The sequence below is a fragment of the Narcine bancroftii genome, chromosome 12 (assembly GCF_036971445.1).
Source record: "Narcine bancroftii isolate sNarBan1 chromosome 12, sNarBan1.hap1, whole genome shotgun sequence".
Lineage (NCBI taxonomy): Eukaryota > Metazoa > Chordata > Chondrichthyes > Torpediniformes > Narcinidae > Narcine > Narcine bancroftii.
In genome coordinates, this window is record NC_091480.1 from 26,392,338 (window position 1) to 26,414,912 (window position 22,575).

At 39.8% G+C, this 22,575-nt stretch overlaps 1 protein-coding gene across 3 annotated transcripts in view; it reads left to right on the plus strand.

Moving 5' to 3' along the window:
- sdk1a (sidekick cell adhesion molecule 1a) overlaps positions 1 to 22,575 on the plus strand; it is a 681,074-nt gene that overhangs the window by 380,390 nt on the left and 278,109 nt on the right. For 2 of the 3 annotated variants that reach the window (XM_069906184.1, XM_069906185.1), the window contains one exon: positions 15,726 to 15,837. In XM_069906184.1, the coding sequence (XP_069762285.1) occupies positions 15,726 to 15,837 (112 nt within the window). Of the gene's footprint in view, positions 1 to 12,476; positions 12,654 to 15,725; positions 15,838 to 22,575 lie in introns of those variants that run through there. The other variant, XM_069906186.1, reaches the window with a different exon arrangement.

Sequence of the window (22,575 nt, forward strand, 5' to 3'; positions counted from 1 at the left end):
GAATCCCTGGACGAGCTTGAAAACTTGTTACCTCACATCTAATACCTGTAGTTATATTTAAAATTATAACATGCATGTTACTAAAAACCTCATGGGTACATGAACTGCAACATTATTTTTCACCTGCATTTGCATTGCTGCAGATAAGCTGACATTGTATTTTGTGATGTGGTATTTTGGAGAAAGGAAACCTGACTGTAGCCGTCAGAACAACCATGAGATTTTCGCTCTCCAATGAGATTGTTCTTTTGCTGTTGGCTTTGACCTTTTCATTTCATTTGAAATGCCATCTTTTTGTCAGGTGCTTCCAAAGTTGAGAACAAAGTTTTGTTTCTTTTATTATTTTGATTTTAAGTTTGACACAGGTGCTGGCAAGTATAACAATAAATGACTCTTAAGACAAAAATGATGTTAAAAATGTGGAAGCTATCGCAGTTAATCACAATTCTTACTTACATGGGTGACTCGCTTAATTGATATAATAGAGTCATCAAGTTGCCAGAAAACTTTAACAAGTTTAGTGTAATTATCCATCCCTTTGGAGTTAAGTATAACTGAAGACTATTAGATATCATCAAATAAAATTGAAAGAAATGCACAAAAATTGTCTTAATAGATTTCTGCTATAGAAGTGAAGAAAAATTACATTTCCTTCTTCTGTAATTTGTTTTAATAGTCACCTCACTCTCTGTTGTCAGGTCCGGTTTATTGTTATCTGCTTGTACAAATACAACCTGATGAAACCGCGTTCTCTGGTCCTCGGTGCAATACATGCGGGCATACAACCAGACATAACCCACATGCAGACAATAATACATATGCAGGACAAATATTTTTATCTATAAAAATAAATAAATATTGTAAAAACGAGACTCAGATGGTTAGTGTGAGCAGTTCCTTTGGTCATTCAACATTCTTACTTCCCGTGGGAAGAAGCTGTTCCTCAGCCTGGTGGTGCAGGATCTGATACCCCTGTATCTCTTCCCCAAAAGGAGCAGCTGAAAGATGCTATATGCAGGGTAGGAGGGGACCTCAATGATTTTATGCGCCCTGTTCAGACAATAATCCTGGTAGATCATGTTGATGGGGGGGGGGGGGGGGAGGGAGGGGAGGGGAGGGAGACTCCAGTGATCCTCTCTGCACTTTTCAGGTCCTCTGGATTGACCTCTGATCTATTTCTCTGCAGAAACTATACTACACTGTGATGCATTCGATAGAGCTCCTATAGAAGCTTGACATAATAGTGGCTGGTAGTCTTGCTTCTCAGGAAATGCAGTTGCTGTGATGCCTTCCTGACAAGTGAGGAGATGTTGAATGTCCACGATAGGTCACTAGTTAGTGAATTCCAAGGATCTTGGTGCTCTCCACTCTCTCTACTACAGAGTTGTTGATGTGTAGTGGAGGGTGGTTGTTCCTGGTTCACAATCTTCTCCTTCGTCTTTTCCACGTTGAGACTCAGGTTGTTAGTCTCACACCATTTCACAAGATTTTTCACCTCTTCTCTGTGGTGCGACTCATTGTTGTTGTTGATGAGGCCGACTACTTCCGTGTCGTCAGCAAACTCAATGACTCTGTTGGAGCTGAATCTGGAATGCAGTCATGGGTCAGTGGCATGAACAATAGAGGGCTGAGCGCACACCCTTGAGGTGCTCGATATTCTGCTACCGACCCAGACAGATTGTGGCCTTTCCGTTCGGAAGTCCAGGATCCAATTACAGAGAGGGATGTTGAGTCCCATCGAGGACAGCTTCTCCACCAGCCTCTGGGTATGATCATTGGACCAGCTGGATCAAAGAACACCAACATCAGGCCATTCATTGGGTGCAGCTCTGTGTTTAATGCCAACATTCCATCAAAACTGACATTCACACTAACAGATCTGGGAATCTCCTCACTTTCCAACTAGACCTTCAGTGACCTGATATGCAGACCCCAATCATTGCAAATTGGCAACATCCCTTCCTCCTCACAGACCACCAACCTGGGGATACTTCAAGGATGTGTGCATAGTCTCCTGCTCAATTCCCTCTGTTCCCTCACAACTGCATAGCCAAGTTCAGCTCCAAAACAAATCCGCCGACAAAGCCACCATGGATAGCCTAAAAAAATGGGAAATGACGTCAGAATATTGGATGGGGATCGATAATCTGGTCGTGTAGTCTGGACCAGACAATAATCTTGCTCTGTGTCGGCAAGGCCATGGAGCTGATTGTAAATTATAGGAGATGGAAGCTGAGTGACCCCACACCTGTCTTCATTAGCAGAATGGAGATGAGGAAGGTTAGTGCCTTCAAGTTCCTGGTTATCCACATATCAGAAGAGCTCTCCTGAGGCCAGTATATTGATCAACCATCAAGAAAGCACTTCTACTTGTAAAGAAGTTTGAGGAGATTTGGCATGTCATTAAATACCCTTTATCTCCTCTGCTCTACATTCCCATGGTGATCAAATACCTAATTTAAGCAATCCATTCAACTCACACTGGTTATATTTGCATGGTGGAATTGCTCTGTGTACCATCTTGCTTCAGTCAGTTTTGTGTGCTTTGACATAGCCCAGGGAATAAAACTTAAGAACAGAAGAAATAGGAAGTGGGAGTTGGCCAACTGGACCATCGAGCCTACCCCACCAATCAATAAGATCATGGCTGTTCTGGCAGTGGGCTCAGTGCCACTTAACTAGCTGTTCCCCATAACCCCTAATTATTCAAAAATCAATCTGTCTTAATGAAGCAGCCTTTACTGTTCCATATTCACTACACTCTGAGAGAAGCAGTTTCTCCTTATGTCTGACTTAAGTCTATCCCCCTGAATCTTGAGGCATTGTTGCCAGTTCTGATCTCACCTCCTCACTTCTATCTAGATATTCCATTCATAATTTTACTTGTTTCTAATAGACCTTCACATCACCCTTCTGAACTCCAGTGAGTCTAGTCCCAGGCTTCTCCATCATAAGGAAACCCTCTCATAATGGAATATATCTGGTGTGGCAGCTGATATCAGTTGGTTTGGAGTACTTTTTGTGGACCTCAGCTTGTCGAAGCTGAAAGGAAGGAGAGCTAGGCGGGGTCTCTGTTTTTGAGCACCATCCACCAAGCTGTTATCGAAATAGTACAAGGCACCTGGCTTCAGAACCTTGGTTAGGATATGCAAAGCAAAACGGGAGAAGTTGACAGGTTTAGAAACAATTGCCCATCATGAAGATCCATACAGAGATGTTCAAACCCCAGACAAGCTTTTTCAATGAGTTTGCTGAAGCATCTTTTTTTTTTAACCCCGTTGACGTCTTTGACACAAAATCCCCTTACTCAATCCAACATGTTGCCCTGTGAAAGAGAATTGATCACAAATTTATATTCAATCAGGTAGCTCTTTTCATGCCGGATAAAGCCATTGAGAACTTGATCTGCAAGTGCTCCCTTTTTTAACTGAAGAATCAAGTTGCATTCACCACAGAGAAATGTGGTTTTCTTTAGCTTAGCAGTAATAATCTTAGCTCTTGGATCAGAAGGTTATGAGCTGGCCCATGTCACACTCCAAAGACTCGAGCTCAAAAAGTCTTGAAGTCACATCTGCACAGTGCTCAAATGGAAATACAGGTTTTGAGATGAAAAGTTAAGCCAGGGTCTTGCCGGTCCATAATCATATAACCACTTACAGCACAGAACAGGCCAGTTCGGCCCTACTAGTCCATGCCGGAACAAATCCCCACATATTTCAAAAGAGAATGAGGATCCTTTCCCACTCTCCTGGCTAATATTTATCCTCACAACATTGCAAAGGGAGATATTTTGTGAATATCTTCATCTCATTACTTTTCTTATTGGAAATAGCTGTGTGTAATTTAGTGATTGTACCCATGGCAGTCTTGCACAAAATATTTTCAAATGTAAAGCATTGTGAACGCTGTTATCCAAGTGAAAGCACTCCTAATCTGAGTGTTTTAGAAACCTTGGACACTGTATCCTGTGTTTTGCTCTGAATGACATCAAAATTACAAATTTAAGAGGTGACGCGGGAAGATCCAGTGTAATTGTCATAGTTCAAATACAGTTAGGCCATAAAAAAACACCACAAAGCAGTGCCTTAAAGCTGTTTTAAATAGATTAATGTGGTGGCCATAGCATAATGTCTTGGTTTGTTAAGATCGATAAAATTTTTGCAAAATGAACCTTTGTAAATGATTCAAAGATTTGATGAGCAATCTTGAGAGTCCAAAGACATCTTGCTCACAATAGCACATTTCAGAATACCCTGACATTATTTTGTGGCGTGATCAAAGGGTTCTGTGGCTGGATTTATCGTTTTAGAAAGCAATAAATTAAAAGTGGTATCATTTTTTATTGATTATATTGCCTCATTTCATGTAAAATAAAAAGGGAAATTCCTTCAGTGACTGCCGCAGTCATGTTTAAAGCAAACCCTTCTCATGAAAAACGCAGTGCTAACTGTCTTATGTGGCTTCATCGTTTTCTTTTGGTACTTGTCTGTATATGAGATGACTTGTTATGTGCTTTCCTTAAAATTTTGTATGTAAGTTTATATGTTAAACTCAAAAATAAAAATTTTAAAAGCAAAGAAACGTTAAGTGTTGCATCTTCTCATGCTGCCTGATCAGTGGATTGACATTGAATAGTGACATGTCATGTGGTAAGATTGAAAGAGCAATGAAGGTTTTATTTTTAAAAAAGTTTTGTTTTCTGTTTTCAAATGCTATTTCTATAGTTACCTTTGCTTGGTGAAGCGTCCAAGCCCCAAACACTCTATTTTGGGGTAGTGTGAAACAGTTGATATCAATTCCATTATCTGTCCTAATGCAAGCTTTTACTCAAACTTATTGTCTAATATAAATGTAACCTGGAAATTTCACTTTTTAAAAAATATATCCCAATTGTGGTAATGAAACCTTTTGTCACTCATGGGTTATAAGCCATTGAGCGTTTTCACATTTTGGTATCTATGCACAAAAGCTTGAGTGATCTCATGTACATGAAAGGCAGAAATAGTCCACTTGTTAGTTAGCTAATTCTTATAAACCATTCAGTGCATGTTAAAATGAGTTGCAACTCTTGCCAACTTTGGCAGCAAAGCAGAATAAGGGCCTAATCCTGAAGAGCATGAACTATTTCACCAGAGATTTCTGCAGCTGGGTGAGGACGTGCTAAGGTTTCTAGCACCATTCCTTTTCAATCGGGACGTGCTTCTGATACTGTAAGAACTGCAAAATCCACTCTCGTCACCCAGAGTGAGCTCCTCATAAAATATATATTCTTTAAGAAGGCTTCAAAGAAGATAGCACTTCACCAGAAAGGTGAAAGGCAACATTCAGGTTATGTGCCAAAATGCAAACCATTCTGATTTGTAAATACTTAACCAGTCTTTGTTGTGTCTAAAACGTGGAATTCCCCTGTTTCACCAGAAGCACTGGGATTTGCCATCTCCTTCTCAAGGACAATTCGAACTGTGAAATAAATGCTCCCCTTTCCAAGAGTATCTTGTAAATGAACTAATAAAAACCATTAAGGACCTGCAGTGCTAGCCATCTCTTTGAATTTGTTACTGCATTCAACGTTTATGGCATAAACTGATTTCAAGCAGCCGGAGGAATCTCTGAAGCAATAATAAAGGATAATAAATAGTGGCATTATTAAATTGCTTGAAGTTTCTTTTAATGAAAATTTGGAACATTTGCCATCTTTTCTATCAAGGCAGTACATATTGAAATGGTAATGTATGACCAAGGGTTTTCCAATTAGGCCCCTGAGCTTATTCACCATCCAACAGGATCCTTGCCTGTTTGTTATTGAACCATTCTTGGCCTCAGCCCCATAGTCCCAATATCTACGAGAAACAAAAATCTTTTATATATCTCAGATTTGAAACTATTTCTTACCTTAAATTCCATTTGCAGAAGACAGTTTAGACTTCCAATTTCACCATTGATGGAACTGGCTTTAATTTTTATGCAATACCCTCTCATCAAATCCAAGGCAATGTTACCTGTCAGTCCCTCTGCAGTTGTGCAAGATTGGGTAATCCAGTTCTGCAGACTTTGGCTGCACACGGAAGAACAATTACAAGAACATACTGTCAAAAAAAGTCCTCAGGGACTAGTGTGAGGAACGTCAATGCATTTCACTAAAGTATTCTCTTATGCTTATCCTTTGACCCAATATCGTACTCTATCTTAAAATATAGGAACATTTTTCAATAAAGTGCCCATTCTAAAACCTTTCAGTTTGCTTTATCAGCAGGTTCACTTATGAAATAGAGGCACCCTTTATGATGTTGCTCCCTGACTAATAAATCAAAATATTGCCTTCAATTTCAAAGATTTTGAGTGTATTTTATATGAAGATTTCAGATTTATTGTCAGAGTACATACATAAAATCACATATAACCCTGAGATTCTTTTTCTTGCGGACATGGCAGAATGACCACTTATGGACAGTGCAAAATAAAACTGACTCAATGTACACGTAAACAAATAAATAAATGTAAACAAACTCTGCAATACAGGGAGAAAAACATCAATAAATTGCAAAAGTAAGAGTCCTTAAATGAGTCCCTGATTGAGCTTGTTGTTGAGGAGTCTGATGGAGGAGGGACAGCAGCTGTTCCTGAACCTGGTGGTGCAAGTCTTGGTAGCAGCGAGAACAGAGTGTGTGCTGGGTGATGTGGATCATAGATGTTTGCTGCTGTTCTTCAACAGCAGTGTTCCCGGTAGATGTTCTTGATGTTGGGGAGGGTTTTAGCCATGATGTCCTTGGCTGTGTCCACTACTTTTTGCAGGGCTTTACACTCGGGTATTGATGTCCCCACACCAGTCCGTGATGCAGCCAGTTAGCACTCTTTCTAATACTTATCTGTAGAAATTTCTCAGTGTTTCTGTGTCATGTCAAGCATCCGCAAATTTCTGAGGAATAAAGTTGCTGACGTGCTTTTTTCATGATGCCATTTGTGTGTTGGATCCAGGAAAGATTCTCTGAGATAGTGACTCCCAAGAACTTAAATTTGTTCACCCTCTGCAGCTCTGATCCCTCAATGATCACCGGATCATACACCTCTGGTCTTCCTTTCCTGAAGTCAACAATCAGCTTCTTGGTTTTGCTGACATTGAGTGTGAGGTTTCTGTTGGTGCACCATTCCGCCAAGTTTTCAATCTTCTTCCTGTGTGCTGATTCATCACCTCTTTTTATAGAACCCACTACCGGGGTATCATCAACGAACTTATAGATAATGGGTGATTGTACCGAGCCACACAATCATAGGTGTATAACAAAGTAAAGCAGGCGGCATAGAACGCAGCAAGTAGCAACCAGTAAGATCTCTGTGTTATCAGTCAGAATGCAGGCAATTTATCAATGAGTCATCAAACTGAAAATCACTGGAACTTGACTTGGGTAACAAGTGGCATCTTACTTTGATAATGAACTCATCTGAGGGGTAAGGCAGAGAATGGTTTAATGGTTCTGTCTTAAAAGAATGAAATATCAGACAGGTCAATTCTAGAAACCACCATTTGATGGGCCCCCGAGTTGTGCCTTCAAGAAACTCTGGTGTAAACCTCTCAGTCATGTGCAGGCATAACTAATTTTTCATCGATGTAAAAAACCACGTGAACTTTCAAAATTCATGATTCCTTTATTGCAATGTCATTTACACCATTTTTAACTTGTTTGCCTAAAGGCACACAAAGAGGCCCCACTAGCCCAGTGCCACCACTATTAAGGAAAAGAGAAGCAAAAGAGAATCCTTTCTGAGATTCTGAGTGTTGTGAATTCACCTCCTGCACTTCTGCAACTTCTGCAGCCACATGGCCTCCTGCTCATTCCAGTGGTGAACCCAAGCTCCTTCTGCTGAACCTCCAGTGAATTAGGAAGCTGTTTACATCTGAGGCCCTTCGGGACCACTGGTTGCCATCATCAATCTCACAAATTCAGTCCCGAGACCTCAGGGACCACTTGAATTTTCCTCTCTATAAATGTGGGTACTGCTCTCTTTTTAAATTTATCTCTTAATTCCTTTTCCGTGTCCAACCAGTTTTTAAATGCACTGCATCACAGAGGTTCCCACTGCTGTCTCCACTCCTCCCCTTCTGCAACATAATAAGCTTTTCAAGTTCTTGCGTTGAATCCTTGACCCAAACAATGGACACTATTTCTCTTCCATCTGATCCGCTGAGTCCTTCTGGATTTTTTTTTGTCTCAAGTTGTTTATCTCACTCCAGGATTTGACTTCTGCCTGAAATTTTGCTGAGAGGAGTCCATTACAATTCTTAAAGTATATACAGCTGTAAATTTTCTCTGTTATCTTGTGAAGATGAAAAAATGAAATATGACGTAGCATAAAGGGTATTATTGTTTTTATGGTGTAAATCTAAAAAGATGCTATTGATTTTATGATGTAGTATATCCATCATTTTATTTTTTATTTTTTTTTCACACCATAAACCACATTAGCCATGATACATACTTTGATGGAAAACCTGTAGTACTGCAAGGTTTTGTTTTGCAGTATAACATGGGTAAATCTCTATCCTTTTATGAAGACTGATGTTGACAGGCTTGAACTGCAAATAGTTTGGACAGATGTTTAATGCCATTTATGACTGGAAATTTTCTATGATGAAAAGTCATGAACTGTATCACAAAATACATGAACCGCTTCAATGAATAAAAACTCTAATAAATTTTCATCCATTTGCATTCATGGGTGTAATTTTTCTTTCTTCTTTGGCTTGGCTTCGCGGACGAAGATTTATGGAGGGGGTAAAAGTCCACGTCAGCTGCACGCTCGCTGGTGGCTGACAAGTCCGATGCGGGACAGGCAGACACGGTTGCAGGGGAAAATTGGTTGGTTGGGGTTGGGTGTTGGGATTTTCCTCCTTTGTTTTTATGTGGAAATGCAGTTGCCATAACGATGGCTAATAACTTGGAAAATACAGTCCATTTTTATAAATTGTGCAGCAATGCAGTGTTCCCTTTTCTTCTCCAGGCTATGGTGCTTCATGCAATAGCATGTGGGGATATTAAAAAAAACTTATTTCCCTATCATTGTGTCCACATTGAATACATGAACATCGTCATCCAACCTAATTCAGAAAAGTGTGATTTGCACAATTGAGACTAAATGCAGAGGTGAAGAGGACGTGGACAGTTGCTTCAGGAATAGTAATGAAACACAAAGTACCTGCAGCTATATTTAAAGGAATCCTTTTGTGATATCTAATATTATTTGTAGTTAAGCAAAAAAAAACCTTGGAGCATTTTGTGAAATAAGAGAATTCATATGAACAAATGGTTTCCTTTGCCAAACACATCAAGCGATGGAAAAAAATTTTTTTTGGTCTCTGGAGTTGACCAGATATAACACTGTAAGAGGGACTTTGACCCTATTGCAATACTCAACAGCGGCTGTTTTCTCCTGGTACACAGCTATGCCAGTAATGGAATTGAATGGAACAAAATCCAAACCAATCAGCTCCTTTTGGTTCCTCGATCATGATACAAATGAATATCAGATGGAACGGTGTCCATCTCACTCATTCACTCACTCAGACGGTAACCCTAGACAGCAATATTCCCTTGCAAGAGCCACAATTGGGAAATGTACAATAGTAATGTCAGCATCCAAAACAGGATGATAGAGTTTGCTGGCAAATGTAAACATGTTTACCATATGCTATCTCTGGATTGCCCAGTTTGGGAATGTTCTGCAAAAGCAAAGAAAATAAATTTGCTGCTGGCTGGCCTAACAATGGCCAAAATGGAAGCTGATGGACATGTGTGTGAGAAATTAAGTTGAAGGGGTGCCAAGGAATAAAGAGAGAGAAATTAGACCAATATTAGTTATTCTGATTGAGTTTGTCATTGAGGAGTCTGATGGTGGAGGAATCGCCATTGCTCCTGAACCTGGTGGTCTGAGTCTTGTGGCACCTACAGTATGTCTCTTTCCTCATGGCAGCAGCAAGAACAGAGAGTGTGGGGTGGATCCTTGATGATTGTTGCTGATCTCCAACGGCAGCGTTCCCTGCAGATGTTCTTGATTGGGGGGGGGGGGGGTGGTTTGCCTGTGATGTCCTGGGCTGTGTTTGCTACCTTTTGCAGGGTTTTTCAATTAGGGGTATTAGTGTTCCCATACTAGAACGTGATGCAGCTGGTCAACACACTTTCAGACTTTCTACCAAACCCAGGAAACTCCTGCAATCATGTATCTGATTGCTGAACATCTATACATCCATAATATTCAGCTTCTGGAAATAAAAAAAACAAAGCCATCGAAATACTCAAATGTGGATGACCATATTTTCTGTCATGAGGTGGAATATGGAGACAGAAAAGGTAACAAAGGTCCTTGAGTATTTTGCTTCATTCTTCATCAGAAAAAAGGACCTTGGCAATTAAGTGGATGACTTGCATCAGACTAGAGCATGTTGACATTAAGAAAGAGGATGTGTGAGAAATTTTGAAAACCATAAAGTTAGATAAGTTGCCAGGACGAGATTTACCCAAGGCTGCTATGGGGAGCGAGGGAGGAGATTGACGAGCCATTCAAGATGATCTTTGGGAAATTATATAGTAGTGAGTCTTTCTTGAGTGGTGGGCAAGCCTGAGAGACAGGATTTACAAGCATCTAAAGAGGTATAATCTGATTAGGGATGGTCAGCACGGCTTCGTCAGAGGAAGGTTATATCTCACGGGCTTCATTGAATTCTTTGAGGATGTAACAAAGCATATTGATGAAGATAGAGTGGAGGTTGTAGTGGATACGGATTTCAGTAAGACATTTGATAAAGATAACCCATGGAAAGCCCATTTAGAAAGTAAGGAGGCCTGGAATTCAAGGAAGCCTACTTTTGTGGATATTCTGTAAAGTAGAATTAACTTGCCCACAGAAGGGTGGTGGTAGAAAATTGATATTCTTCATGGAGGTCACTGACCAGTGGTGTTCCTCAGGGATCTGTTCTGGGACCCCCCCCCCTCCTCTTTGTGACTTTTATATCTGGATGAGGAGGTGGAAGTTGGTTCATTTGCAGGTGACTCGGAAGTGAGTGGTGGCGTGGATAGTCTGGAGGGTTGTTGAAAATTGCAAAGGAATAATGATGAGATGCTGAGTTGAGAACTGGCAGATGGAGTTTAGTGCAGAGTGGTTCGTGTCAGATGATCAAATTTGAAGGCAGAAAACAATGGAAGGACTCTGAGCAAGGCAGTTACTGAGAGATCTTGGAGCCCGTGTTCATAGGACACTCAAAGCTGCTGTACAGGTTGATCGTGTGATTGAGAAGGTGTATGGTGTGCTGGCTTTCATCAAGAGGTAATGTTACAGTATAAAAGTCCATGATTAGACCCCAGTTGGAATATTGTGTTCAGTTCTGGACACCTCACCACAGGAAGGATGTGGATACTTTAGAGAGGGTGCAGAGGAGATTTACAAAGGTGTTTCCTGGATTGGAGAGCATGCCTTATTAGGATAGGTTGAGTGAACTTGGTCTTTTCTCCTTTAAGCGACAGGATTGTGTGGATGGCAAGAAGCTCTTTTCTAGGGCTAAAATGGATAACACCAGAGGGCATAGTTTTAATGAGCTTTGGAGTAAATGCAGAGAGGATGTAAGAGGTAAGTTCTTCACACAGAGAGTGGTGGGTGCATGGAATGCACTGCTGGCAACAGTGGTAGAGGAAGGTACAATAGGATCTTTTGAGAGTCTGTGAGGTAGGAACATGGAAAGAAGAAAATGGAGGATTATACAGTAGGGAAATCCTAGGTGGTTTGGTAGAATAGGTGGTTATTTTGGCACAACCCTGTGTGCCAAAGGGCTTGTAACTATGCTATATATATATATATATATATATATAAATGATCAATTTAAAATTGAACTCCTTTGTCAAAACTGGGAGGGAGGCGAAGGAAGCATGTTAAGCTGTCGGGAGGCTGGGGGAAGGGGAATCTCAATGATAGGGCAAACTAGAGTGAACTAGTTTGGGTAGCATGGTTAGTGTAGCGGTTAGTGCAACACTGTTACAATGCCAGAAACTCGGGTTCTAATCTGGTGCTGTCTGTAACAGCTTTGTATGTTCTCCCGTGACTACATGGGTTTCCTCTGGGTACTCCAGTTTCCTCCCAACCTTCAAAACGTTAAGGGGTTATAGATTAATTGGGGAGCATGGGCTCATGGACAGGAAGGGCTGCTTTAAAAAAAAATTAGTTCAGCTAATCATTTAAAATTATGATTGTTTTCTTTTTGTCTTTTTGGAGTATTTAAAATTAAAAAGAAAGCAGCCTTGTATTGTTTTACATGGACACACACGTTTTAGGACTTGAAGAAAGTTTTTGAGCTTTGAAATCTGACTGACCACATTGCATTAACTAATTTCCCAGATCTTAAATGTCAGCAGATTCGCTCAGATCAGTAACATGCTGCGATCTGAATGTTCCATTCTTCTCCATTGCAGTTCCAGCCCCAGGATACTTGCATTATACTGGAGAACTTCTGTTGGTCCAACAGGGCAGTACTCACTTCTGTCAACCGCCTTGCCTTAGGCAAGGAATTGTGTTAACTAAATCTACACTAGTATGATGTGACATTTCAACAGCTATTCCACTGAATTCAATGGGCTGAACTCTCCATGGAACGTCATCTTTATTTTGCTTAAGTGAGTCAAGTTAAATGCAGTTAATTCTTTTAATGGTTGAGTGCTTATTTAACATTGCAGTTTATTTAAAAATGTTGACTATTAAACTGTTCAGTTTTTTTTGCATTTGGTGCAACTAGTGCAGCTGTTGCCATGGAGTTCCAGGTTCAATCCTGTTCTTCACTGCTGTCTGTTGTTATGGGCCCAGAGGACCCCAAAACCCAGCAGCCATAGACATTCACCAAGACAAATGGTTAATTATATCTTCAAACATGAAAACAGGATCAAACTTTAACTTATTACTATTAACTTAACCTAACATAACCCCCTTTTAATTCTAAGTACACATGTATGTAATGTTCAGAAAAGTTCTTTGGTTCACAGTCCAATCTCACTTCTCACTCCTCCACATTCACCAGTATCAGGCAATCCTTATATTGTGCACAGAATTTAACATTTATGTATTTCACTAGGCTTTGGTGCTTGAAAGGCGTATGGTTAATGCTCAGGAAGGTTCTCGTTGGTTTTCAGAGAAAGATTTATCGCTCGTTGGAGACCCACAATTGATTCCTTCTGATCAGCTACTGCAGTGTCTTGCCGAAGAAACTTGCCCCATCAGGGTTTTCCAGATGGTAACCTCTTTCTTTCAGGTCACCACAGAGTTCCTTTTTGTTTCCCTTATTTCAATTGAAACATTATACAGCCAACCATCTCCACTTGTATGGACCACAAGGGCTTTGACCAGGCTGAACTAAGAACTCACAACCCATCTTTAAAATGGGGTTTTTCCACAAGCTTGTCAGCTTGTCCTGTTCCAGTCCCAGCTGCTGCTGCTGAACTGTAGAACTGAATTCTCTCTCTCTCTCTCTCTCTCTCTCTCTCTCTCTCTCTCTCTCTCTCTCTCAGAGAAAAGCCACATGACCCTCTTAGAACAGCAGACTGCAGTCAGACTGCAGAACCAGACTGAATCTTCTGAGTTTGTTCATCTGTTGCTTTCCAAAACAGTTATCCATTACTCCACAGCAGGTCCAATTAACACCTACTTGTGAAGTCTCCATAGGCATTCTTCAAAGTTTGTGCAAAGGCACTCGGAGCCTGGATTCTGAGCCAAGCTCTTGCATTTTAAATGAGATCTGTTTTGAAGTATTTGTATCTGTGACCTAACTAAAATCCCCACAATCTATCTTCCAAAAACATAATATTAAATATTACATAATCTGTCACACTCCCAGTGACCACATAGGTTTCTCTCACATCTTGATCGGGCTGGTTTGTTAACTGGCCACTCTGTAAGTAATCCTGAGTCTATCAGTAAGTGGTAGAATCTGGCAGGAGTTGAATGGAATGTGGGGAGAACAAAATGGTTTGGCTAAGATGATGCAGATAGGTGTTTGTTTGATTGAGAGGATTCAATGATATGACAGACTTGTTTCTATGCCAAAGGCTCTCTGGTATTTTCTTGTGTCCTGGGATGTTTGTCACACATATTCAGTTTTTGTGTGAGACTGAAGCAGGGTTTCAAAAATGGTCAAAGCCTTCCTAGGAGTGTAGCCAGCATCCAGTGAACAAAGAACACTGTCTTATGTGGCACTTCTCAGGTGGAAACCAGCCTCTCTGAAGAAGTCCATTGCTACTAGGAACATTTTGCACTGAAAATGGTGATCCAGAATTCAATAGAAAATCTAATTCTGAATTGACATTAACATCATATGTTTTGGCCAAATGTATGGTGGAAAAACGCTCATGTCCTTCATATCTGAAGACAAAATCTTGTAAAATGATTGCAAAAGATGAAGTTTCAGATTGTTGCTCTATTAAAAAAAATTCTCTTGTCTCACCATCCACAATATCCTCTACTGCTGTTCATAGTTAGTACAGGTCACAATTTTGAGCTTATGTTATAACTGACACAAAATGACCTACTTGGGTGCCTTTTACAGCTGTTGCAATTCTGACAACAAAAGCCTGAAACACTGTATTTTGTGAACTACTTTTTGAATCCTTAGTAATGTTTATCTATTTTTAGCAGGAAGCATGTGTAGGATATTTAAGGACAAGGGGGTTGTAATCCACTGGCAGTAAGTGCAGGATAGTGAATTGGAGTACTATTTCACACCATCGCACATGATTACCTGATCAAAATGGTGAATTTGTTTAAATCGGCAGCATAAATAGAGAAGAGATGGTTTATAGTTAACTCAAAGCAGGATGACTAGTCTAGTGAATGATGTGCAGTGAGTCTAGAATGGAGGTCTGGTTGGATGCATTGATTACTCCCTGATTCCCTATAGCCATTGAAACATCTTGGTACATGCTAGGAGACGATGGAATACTCCTCACACAGCACCTAATAGCTTTAATATGCCTGAGATTGTCTGATCTTGGAAGCTAAGCAAGCACAGGTCTGGTCAGTACTTGGAGGGGAGACTGACTAAGAACACAAGGTGCTGTAGGTTTCTGTGAAGAGCGCTTGGCAAAGTGGTGACTGTCTGCCTTACAGTAGACAAAAGTTAAAGAATTTTGTGTATGTTGCATTTTAAATGTAGTATTACATGACAATAATGGAACATTTACCTTTACCTTTTCCCATGGATAAGGGCAGCTCCATTAACTCTGGGGAAGTTCAGCATCATCCAGGACAAATCCTGGACAAATTTGATTTCCACCTATTCCACCATCAAAAGTTCAGTCTCACTGCAACAAGGACTAAAACATGAAAGTCTGCAGACATTGTGGCTGAAGTAAAAACACAATGCTGGAGAAACTCAGCAGGTCAAACCATGTATTTTATAGAGTAAAGATACATAATCGACAGCCGCTGGTACTTGGCTCCACTGCCCCGCTCCTCCTGTAGCTCTGCCCCTCATGTCCGGCCTTCGCCCCTGCTTGGCCGCCAGCTCCGAACAGCTGACGCTGGCTGCCTTTTTGGCCGAGCTCCCAGGTCACCCTGTCACCTCTGACCTCCACCTGACCAACACATCAAGAGCCTCCCGTATGGTACCCCACCCCCTCAATTGATGGGTATGTTCTACAACTTTTGGAAAAAAATTTGATGAGTTCAGTCTTTTGTTGAGATTTGCTTTCTTCTTACAGATATTGCAGGTCAAGCTGACCCTCTGGCACCAAAGGTTATTGTTGCTCCAAAAAACACCAGTATCGTGGCTGGCACAAATGAGGTCACTCTTGAATGTGTTGCAAATGCAAGGTTAGTGGGGATTTTTAAAAAATAGCAATTTTTGGTGTGTTTAATCATTTTACATTATGATGGTTCACCACTTTTCAATATGTTTTCTGTTCATACCTTTCTGTTGATTTCCACATTTGAGACGAGACAAAACTTCTGTTCACTTTTTTTGTGATGTGAAAGGAAGATGAAAAACTACCAGTTATAAATTCTGTTTGTTTAATGTCAGAAAGTATTTTAAACTTGAAAAGAGAACTAATGATTCTAATTACCTCTGACATTGATTCAAACTAATTTTAGAATATTTGTAATTAGAGCACAGTTGTGCCAGTGTTCGAATCTGGTATGTTCTCCCTGTGACTATGTGGATTTCCTCCAGTCTCTCCTGCTTTCTTTCATGTTCCAAAGATGTGCAGGTTAGTAGGTTAATTGGTTGCATGGGTTGTTCTTGTGTGGTGAGGGCTTGTGGGCCAGAAGGCCCTGTTATCATGTTGAATTTCTGAGTTAAATTCTTAAAATATCAGTTTGTCACAGTATGTTCCATTCATAGTTAGGGTCAAGTCTAATCACCTAAACATTGTAAAACAATTTAAAAAAAAATTTCACATTGTGAACCATATCAATCAAAATACATACAAACATTTCCCTCTTAAATATACACAATGGCATTTTCTCCCCTTTTTCCCCCCTCCCTTCCCTCCCCCCTTCCCACCCCCCTCCAAACCCATTAAACGTTCAACATATACAATACAATAAAACCATTAAACGATGTCATCACACAATGAAAATGAACAAGAAAATTGTGTAATCTACTTTTACACACTGGATCAAGTCATTTTGTCTTCTTACCATTTTATCATTTTTGGGGGGTGGAGGTCCGAGGCAAGTATGTTCCAAGTATGATTCCCAAATTTGTTCAAAAAATGTGACTTTATTTTTTTAAATTGTATGTTATTTTTTCCAATGGAATACATTTATTCATTTCCATGTACCATTGCTGTATTCTCAGGCTCTCTTCTGATTTCCAAGTTGACATTATACATTTTTTTGCTACAGCTAAGGCTATCATAAAAAATATTTTTTGCGCTTCATCCAGTTTGAGGCCTAATTCCTTATTTCTTATGTTACTTAGAAGAAAGATCTCTGGATTTTTTGGTATGTTGCTTTTTGTGATTTTATTTAATACCTGATTTAGATCTTCCCAAAACTTTTTCGCTTTCTCATATGCTCAAATTGCATGTACTGTTGTTCCCATTTCCTTCTTACAGCAAAAATATCCATCTGATAATGCTGGATCCCATTTTTTTTAACTTTTGGGGCATGATATATAACCTGTGTAACCAATTATACTGTATCATGCATAACCTTGTGTTTATTATATTCTTCATAGGTCCAGAACATAACTTTTCCCATGCTTCATTTTTTATCTTTATGTTTAAATCCTTTTCCCACTTTTGTTTGGGTTTATAGCTTATTTCATCATTTTCCTTCTCTTGCAGGTTGATGTTCATTATAAATCTTTTTATTATCATTGTTTCTGTAATCACATATTCAAAGCTGCTTACTTCTGGTAATCTCAGTCTGTTTCCCAATTTATCCTTTAAGTAGGCTTTCAGTTGATGGTATGCAAACATTGTACCATGAATCAATTTTTGTTTTGATGGAAAATGAGATCCATGCAGCAAAAGACCGACACAAGAAATAAGAGAAGTTAATTTCTTTCTTAATTCTAATTTCCTGCTATAAAAATAATTTGAATTTTTAAAATCAAACAAAATCATAAGGGCTAATCAAATGGTGGGAAATTGGAATGCTGAATGGATTGGGAAGGATGTGAAGAAACGCAAATATTAGTCAGTTGCTTTTGATGGGGATGGGAAAAGGCAAACTGGTCAATTCCTTTCTAACTGCAGCCTGTATGGTTCTTGTGCCTTATGGTACACCAAGTCACATCATTAAAATAAACAAAAAAAAAAACAGGTGAATGGCGAAAAATAAATAATGAAGTGTTGAGAGGGATATGGCAGAAGGCAGACTGACGGCACCAAAGTAATGGAGAAAAATGATATCCTGTTGGTTGTTTACGTGATAAATAGTTGCATTCAAATTTAAAATTAAGCCTGCTGATGTCATCCTGTTGAGTTGTAGTGGCATCTTCCTGCCAGTGAAATGCTGCAATGTAGTTATACTGTGGAATGCTCGAACATGATTATAAAATACTGGCAGAGAGTGTTAGTATGGTAATACGTAAAGTCAAAAATTAAATATTTGTTCAAGATGTAATGGGATTTCCCTTCATTACTTCATCTTTACCCTAAACCAGTGATTTCGAACAGCCCCCGCCCCCAAACTCCCATTCTGCTCAGTAATTAGTAAGGGATTGCTTAAGGTGGTGTGTGAGTGGGAAGGGAAGGTCGAGAATCTCTGCTCTAGACCCAATTGTTACTGAAATAATTTTTCTTGAGAAAAATGGTCATTGGCCCATTTCTTTTGGAGTTATGAAACCGTGCACATAACGAGACAATTAGAGATGATTTAAACAGTGGTTTTCAATCCTTTTTCTTTCCACCTTAAGCAATCCTCACTTATCACAGAGGACTTATGACATAGGGATTACTTAAGTTGGAATGTGAGTTTAGGCGGGGCAGTTTTTGGCCATAACAAGGAAATCCAATAAAAGCAAGGGTTTCAAACTTAACTCTCATTTTTCCAATCAGCTTTTTGTTCTCCCTCCATCGGAAAGCCATGATTGGGGTCTATCTTCTCACTGGAAGGAAATTCCAATGCTTCCCATTTCTCCTTTCCTCTTCTGTCTGCCACCCTTGTGACTGACAGAAAGCTCACGAAGATCTTTAGTCCATTGGTGGGAAGTCACTTTTCATTTCAGTCGAAGACCGAATAATCGAAACATCAGATCAGCAGAGCGTATATTCTCTTTCATTGTACTCTTCCAGTATTCCAGTAACATCGTATCTTTCCCAGAATTTCCCATTATGACCATTATGGGCATATATAACTGCCTGGATTTGGAGTGCAATCGTGCCAAATTGAATTCTGCATTAAATAAAGACATTCAAGGCTTGAAAAAGCACAAGGAATCACTTATAACATCAGCTATATATGCTATTTTATAATGCAGTGATTGCTTTTAGTAAAATGCAACGGTTTAGGAAGAATGACATCCTAAGGGATCCACTTCTATTTATGCTGATTAAAATTGTGCAATATTGGGTAATACTAAAGCTTCTACTTGATTTTTCTGAATAGATTATTTGAGAGATTCAGCTTTAATATCGTTAGAGATCCTGTCTTTCTCCCTCTGTACTGGTGATAGGGCATTGATAAAATCCCCTGAAGACATTCAGGGAGATTGTTACTCACCTGGTCAAGAGGTGGAAATTCTGTTGAAGTGCAACATAGAAAGGGTCAGAGACTGAATTGACCTCTGGTAAGAGTTCCAAGTAAGTGTATCAGTAGACAGCACAGTACATCCCATGAGGTTATGCACACTTTGTTCCCATTGTTGGGTTTCAGTTCAGTAAAGCACTCAGCTCACTTAAAAAGAGGGATTTTTTTTGACAGATCAATTCACTGAATTGAAACTCTCCCAGGGGCAATGATGAGCAAGTGCTCAGACAATCCCTTCAAAAAATGATTCAGGCATACCAGTTATTTAATGATAATGACGCTTAAATCTCTGACCCAGTTCAATGACTTGATATTTTTCTATTTATTAATTTTTTGGGCTGTAGGTGGCATTGGTAAAACCAACATTTATTACCCATCCTTAATTGATCTTTAAAAGGTGGTGATAAACTATATTTTTGAACCAATTGCAATGTCTTACCATCGGGGTAATATGCTTTCATTTTTTATCTTGATATAATTGGCAATTTTATATTTTCCCATTGTGGCAGACCTTTGTACAGTCATTCAACCTATTTACAACCTTTTGTAGCCCCTTCACAATATATTCCCATACCAATTCTATGCCATGACCAAATATAGGGTCCATATCTTCCAAGTCTTCATCCAAGTCATTTCCATAAGTGATCAAATGTTAAACATCTGATTGTTTAATCTTAACAACCAGAAAAAGATTTATTCATTTTTTTCTGTTTCCTGTTAGCCACACATATGATGCCAATATGTTAACCCTTGCACCAGGAGCTTTTAATTTCTTCATTAACTTTTGGCCAGTACCTTATCAAATGCCTTCTGAATATCGAAGGACAGTGCATTCACCTGTATCTCATTAATTACAGCATGTTACTTCTTCAAAGAACTCTATTAAATTGGTTGAACATTATTTCCTTTTCAAAGACAGTTTTGCTTGATCATCATATATTTCACTAAGTTTTTACTTGCACCATCTAAAATTTCCCAATGATGTTGAGCTAAATTGAACCTCAGTTTCCTGATTTCAGTCTATCTTCCTTTTTAGCTACATCTGCAATTTTCCAATCTAATGGAATCTATCTGAGGTTGAGGGAATTTTTAAAATTTCATATCAACTGCCTCACTCGCTGCATTTGAGAACATAAGATGAAATCCATCTGGGCCTGGGGTCTTGTCAGCCTGCAGCTCTAACAATATCCTCAGTACCACTTTCTGATTATTGCAGGTTTGGGGATTCTGTTCCTTCCTGACCAATTCCTCATTATTGTTCTTTTGTTCTGGATTGTTTCTTGTGCTTATTTTCTAGAGGACCACATTGTCTTTATTTGCCAACCTAGATGTGTCTCGCACTCTAATTTATTTTCCTCCTTATTGAGCTTTTAATCATTCCTTGCTGTTTCAAACGTACATACATACAGACAGACATGCAGCACGGTATGAGGCCCTTTTGGCCATGAGCCCATGCCATCCAATTACACCCAATTGACCTACAACCCCTGGTACATTTTGTTAAGTTCTGTTGAATCTAATGCCGTTTTTTGTCCAATAATTTTTTTTTCAAATCTGGTTCTGTTTTTAGTTCATTACATATGGAGCCCCTCCCCTTTTACTAAACTGCCTTTATTCTGTATATTCTCAAGATTTTGCCTCACGACTGACAAAATTACAATTAATAGGTTCCTCAACCATACATGTTACATTACTTCAATTGACTGCTGTCATGTCGTCATAATTGCTCTTGCATTGGATCCATTCTTCTCTTTCCTCTAAATCAGTGGTTCCCAACCTTTTACTTTCTACTCACATCCCACTTTAAGTATCCCCATGGCATAAGTGCTCTGTGATTAGTAAGGGATCGCTTAAGGTGGTAGGTGAGTAGGAAGGGAAGGTTGAGAATCACTGCTCTAGACCCAATTGTTACTGAAATATTTTGCTTGTGAGAAAAATTGTCATTGGCCTATTTCCTTTGGAGTTATGAAACCATGCACATAAGGAGTCAATGAGGTACGATTAAAACCGTGGTTTTCAAACTTTTTCTTTCCACCCACATACCACCTTAAGAAATCCCTTATTAATCACAGAACACTTATGGCATAGGGAATACTTAAAGTGGTATGTGAGAGGAAAGTAAAAGGATGGGAACCACTGCTCTAAATGAATGCAAAATTCAATCATATCATAATTGTTTCTACATGGGGAGTCTTTATAATGAGATGATAATTAATCATTACTCATTTCCTAATCCCAAGTCTGGTGTAGCATTCCAACTCTTGCCTGCATCTCCTCTATTTCCCGTACTTCTGCCCTGGCCCCCATCTCCCCCAGATACATCAAGGACAGGATTTTTCTTGTCTTTACCTACCACCCCACCAGCCTCTTCATCTTGCATTATCCTCTGCAATTTTTGCCACTGACAACAGGATCCCACCACCAGACACTTCTTCTCTTCTCCACAGGGACTGCTTGATTCGGGGGTCTCCCTCGTCCACTCATTCCTTCCCACTAATCGCCCCATCAGTACCTACCACCCTTCACTTGTGAATCTGCTGGGGTCATCTACTGCATTACGGTGCTTCCATTATGGCCTTCTGTTCATCAGAGAGACTGGTTGGAGACTGGGAGGTCATTTCATTGAGCAACTTTGCTCTGACTGCTGCAACAACAAGAGCCTCCCAGTGGCCAGCCATTTTAATTCCACACCCCTTTCCCACAGTGACATATCTGTCCATGGCGTCATGTCATTTAAGGACGCCCACAAGTTAGAGGAAAAACACCTAATATTCCATCTGCGCACTCTCCAACCAGATAGAATTGACATCATCTTCTTCAGTTTCCCTTAGGCCATTCCCCCATCTCTCTCTTTCCCTGTTTATCAGTAATCTTTCCCTTAGCTCCCCACCCCCTTCCCTCTCCATTCACATCTATCCCCTTCCCCAACAATTCTCAGGTTTTTTTTTCTCTTCTGCTCTCCAACATATCCACCAATAACCTCTTGCCTGTTGGTCTGGCTCCTCCCGCTCCCCTTCTCCATCTTTTCATTCAGATGCCAGCATGCATTTTCCTCATTCCTTGATGAAGGGCTCAGGCCCAAAATATTGGTTGCCATTTGCTTCCTTAAGATGGTGCTTGACCTGAGTTTCTCCAGCACTTTTGTGTATTCTTATGGCCTGCAGTCTGGTTGGCTCAATTACATGCACTTCCAAGAAACTTTTCCCAAAATATTTAAGATCTACTCATCCATGCGAACCTTGCCAATGTAATGATTCCATTCCATATGTTTAAAGGGGACATTATGGGCACTTCTTCATGCAGAGAGTGGTGGGAGTGTGGAATGAGCTGCCCCTGAACTAGTAAATGTGG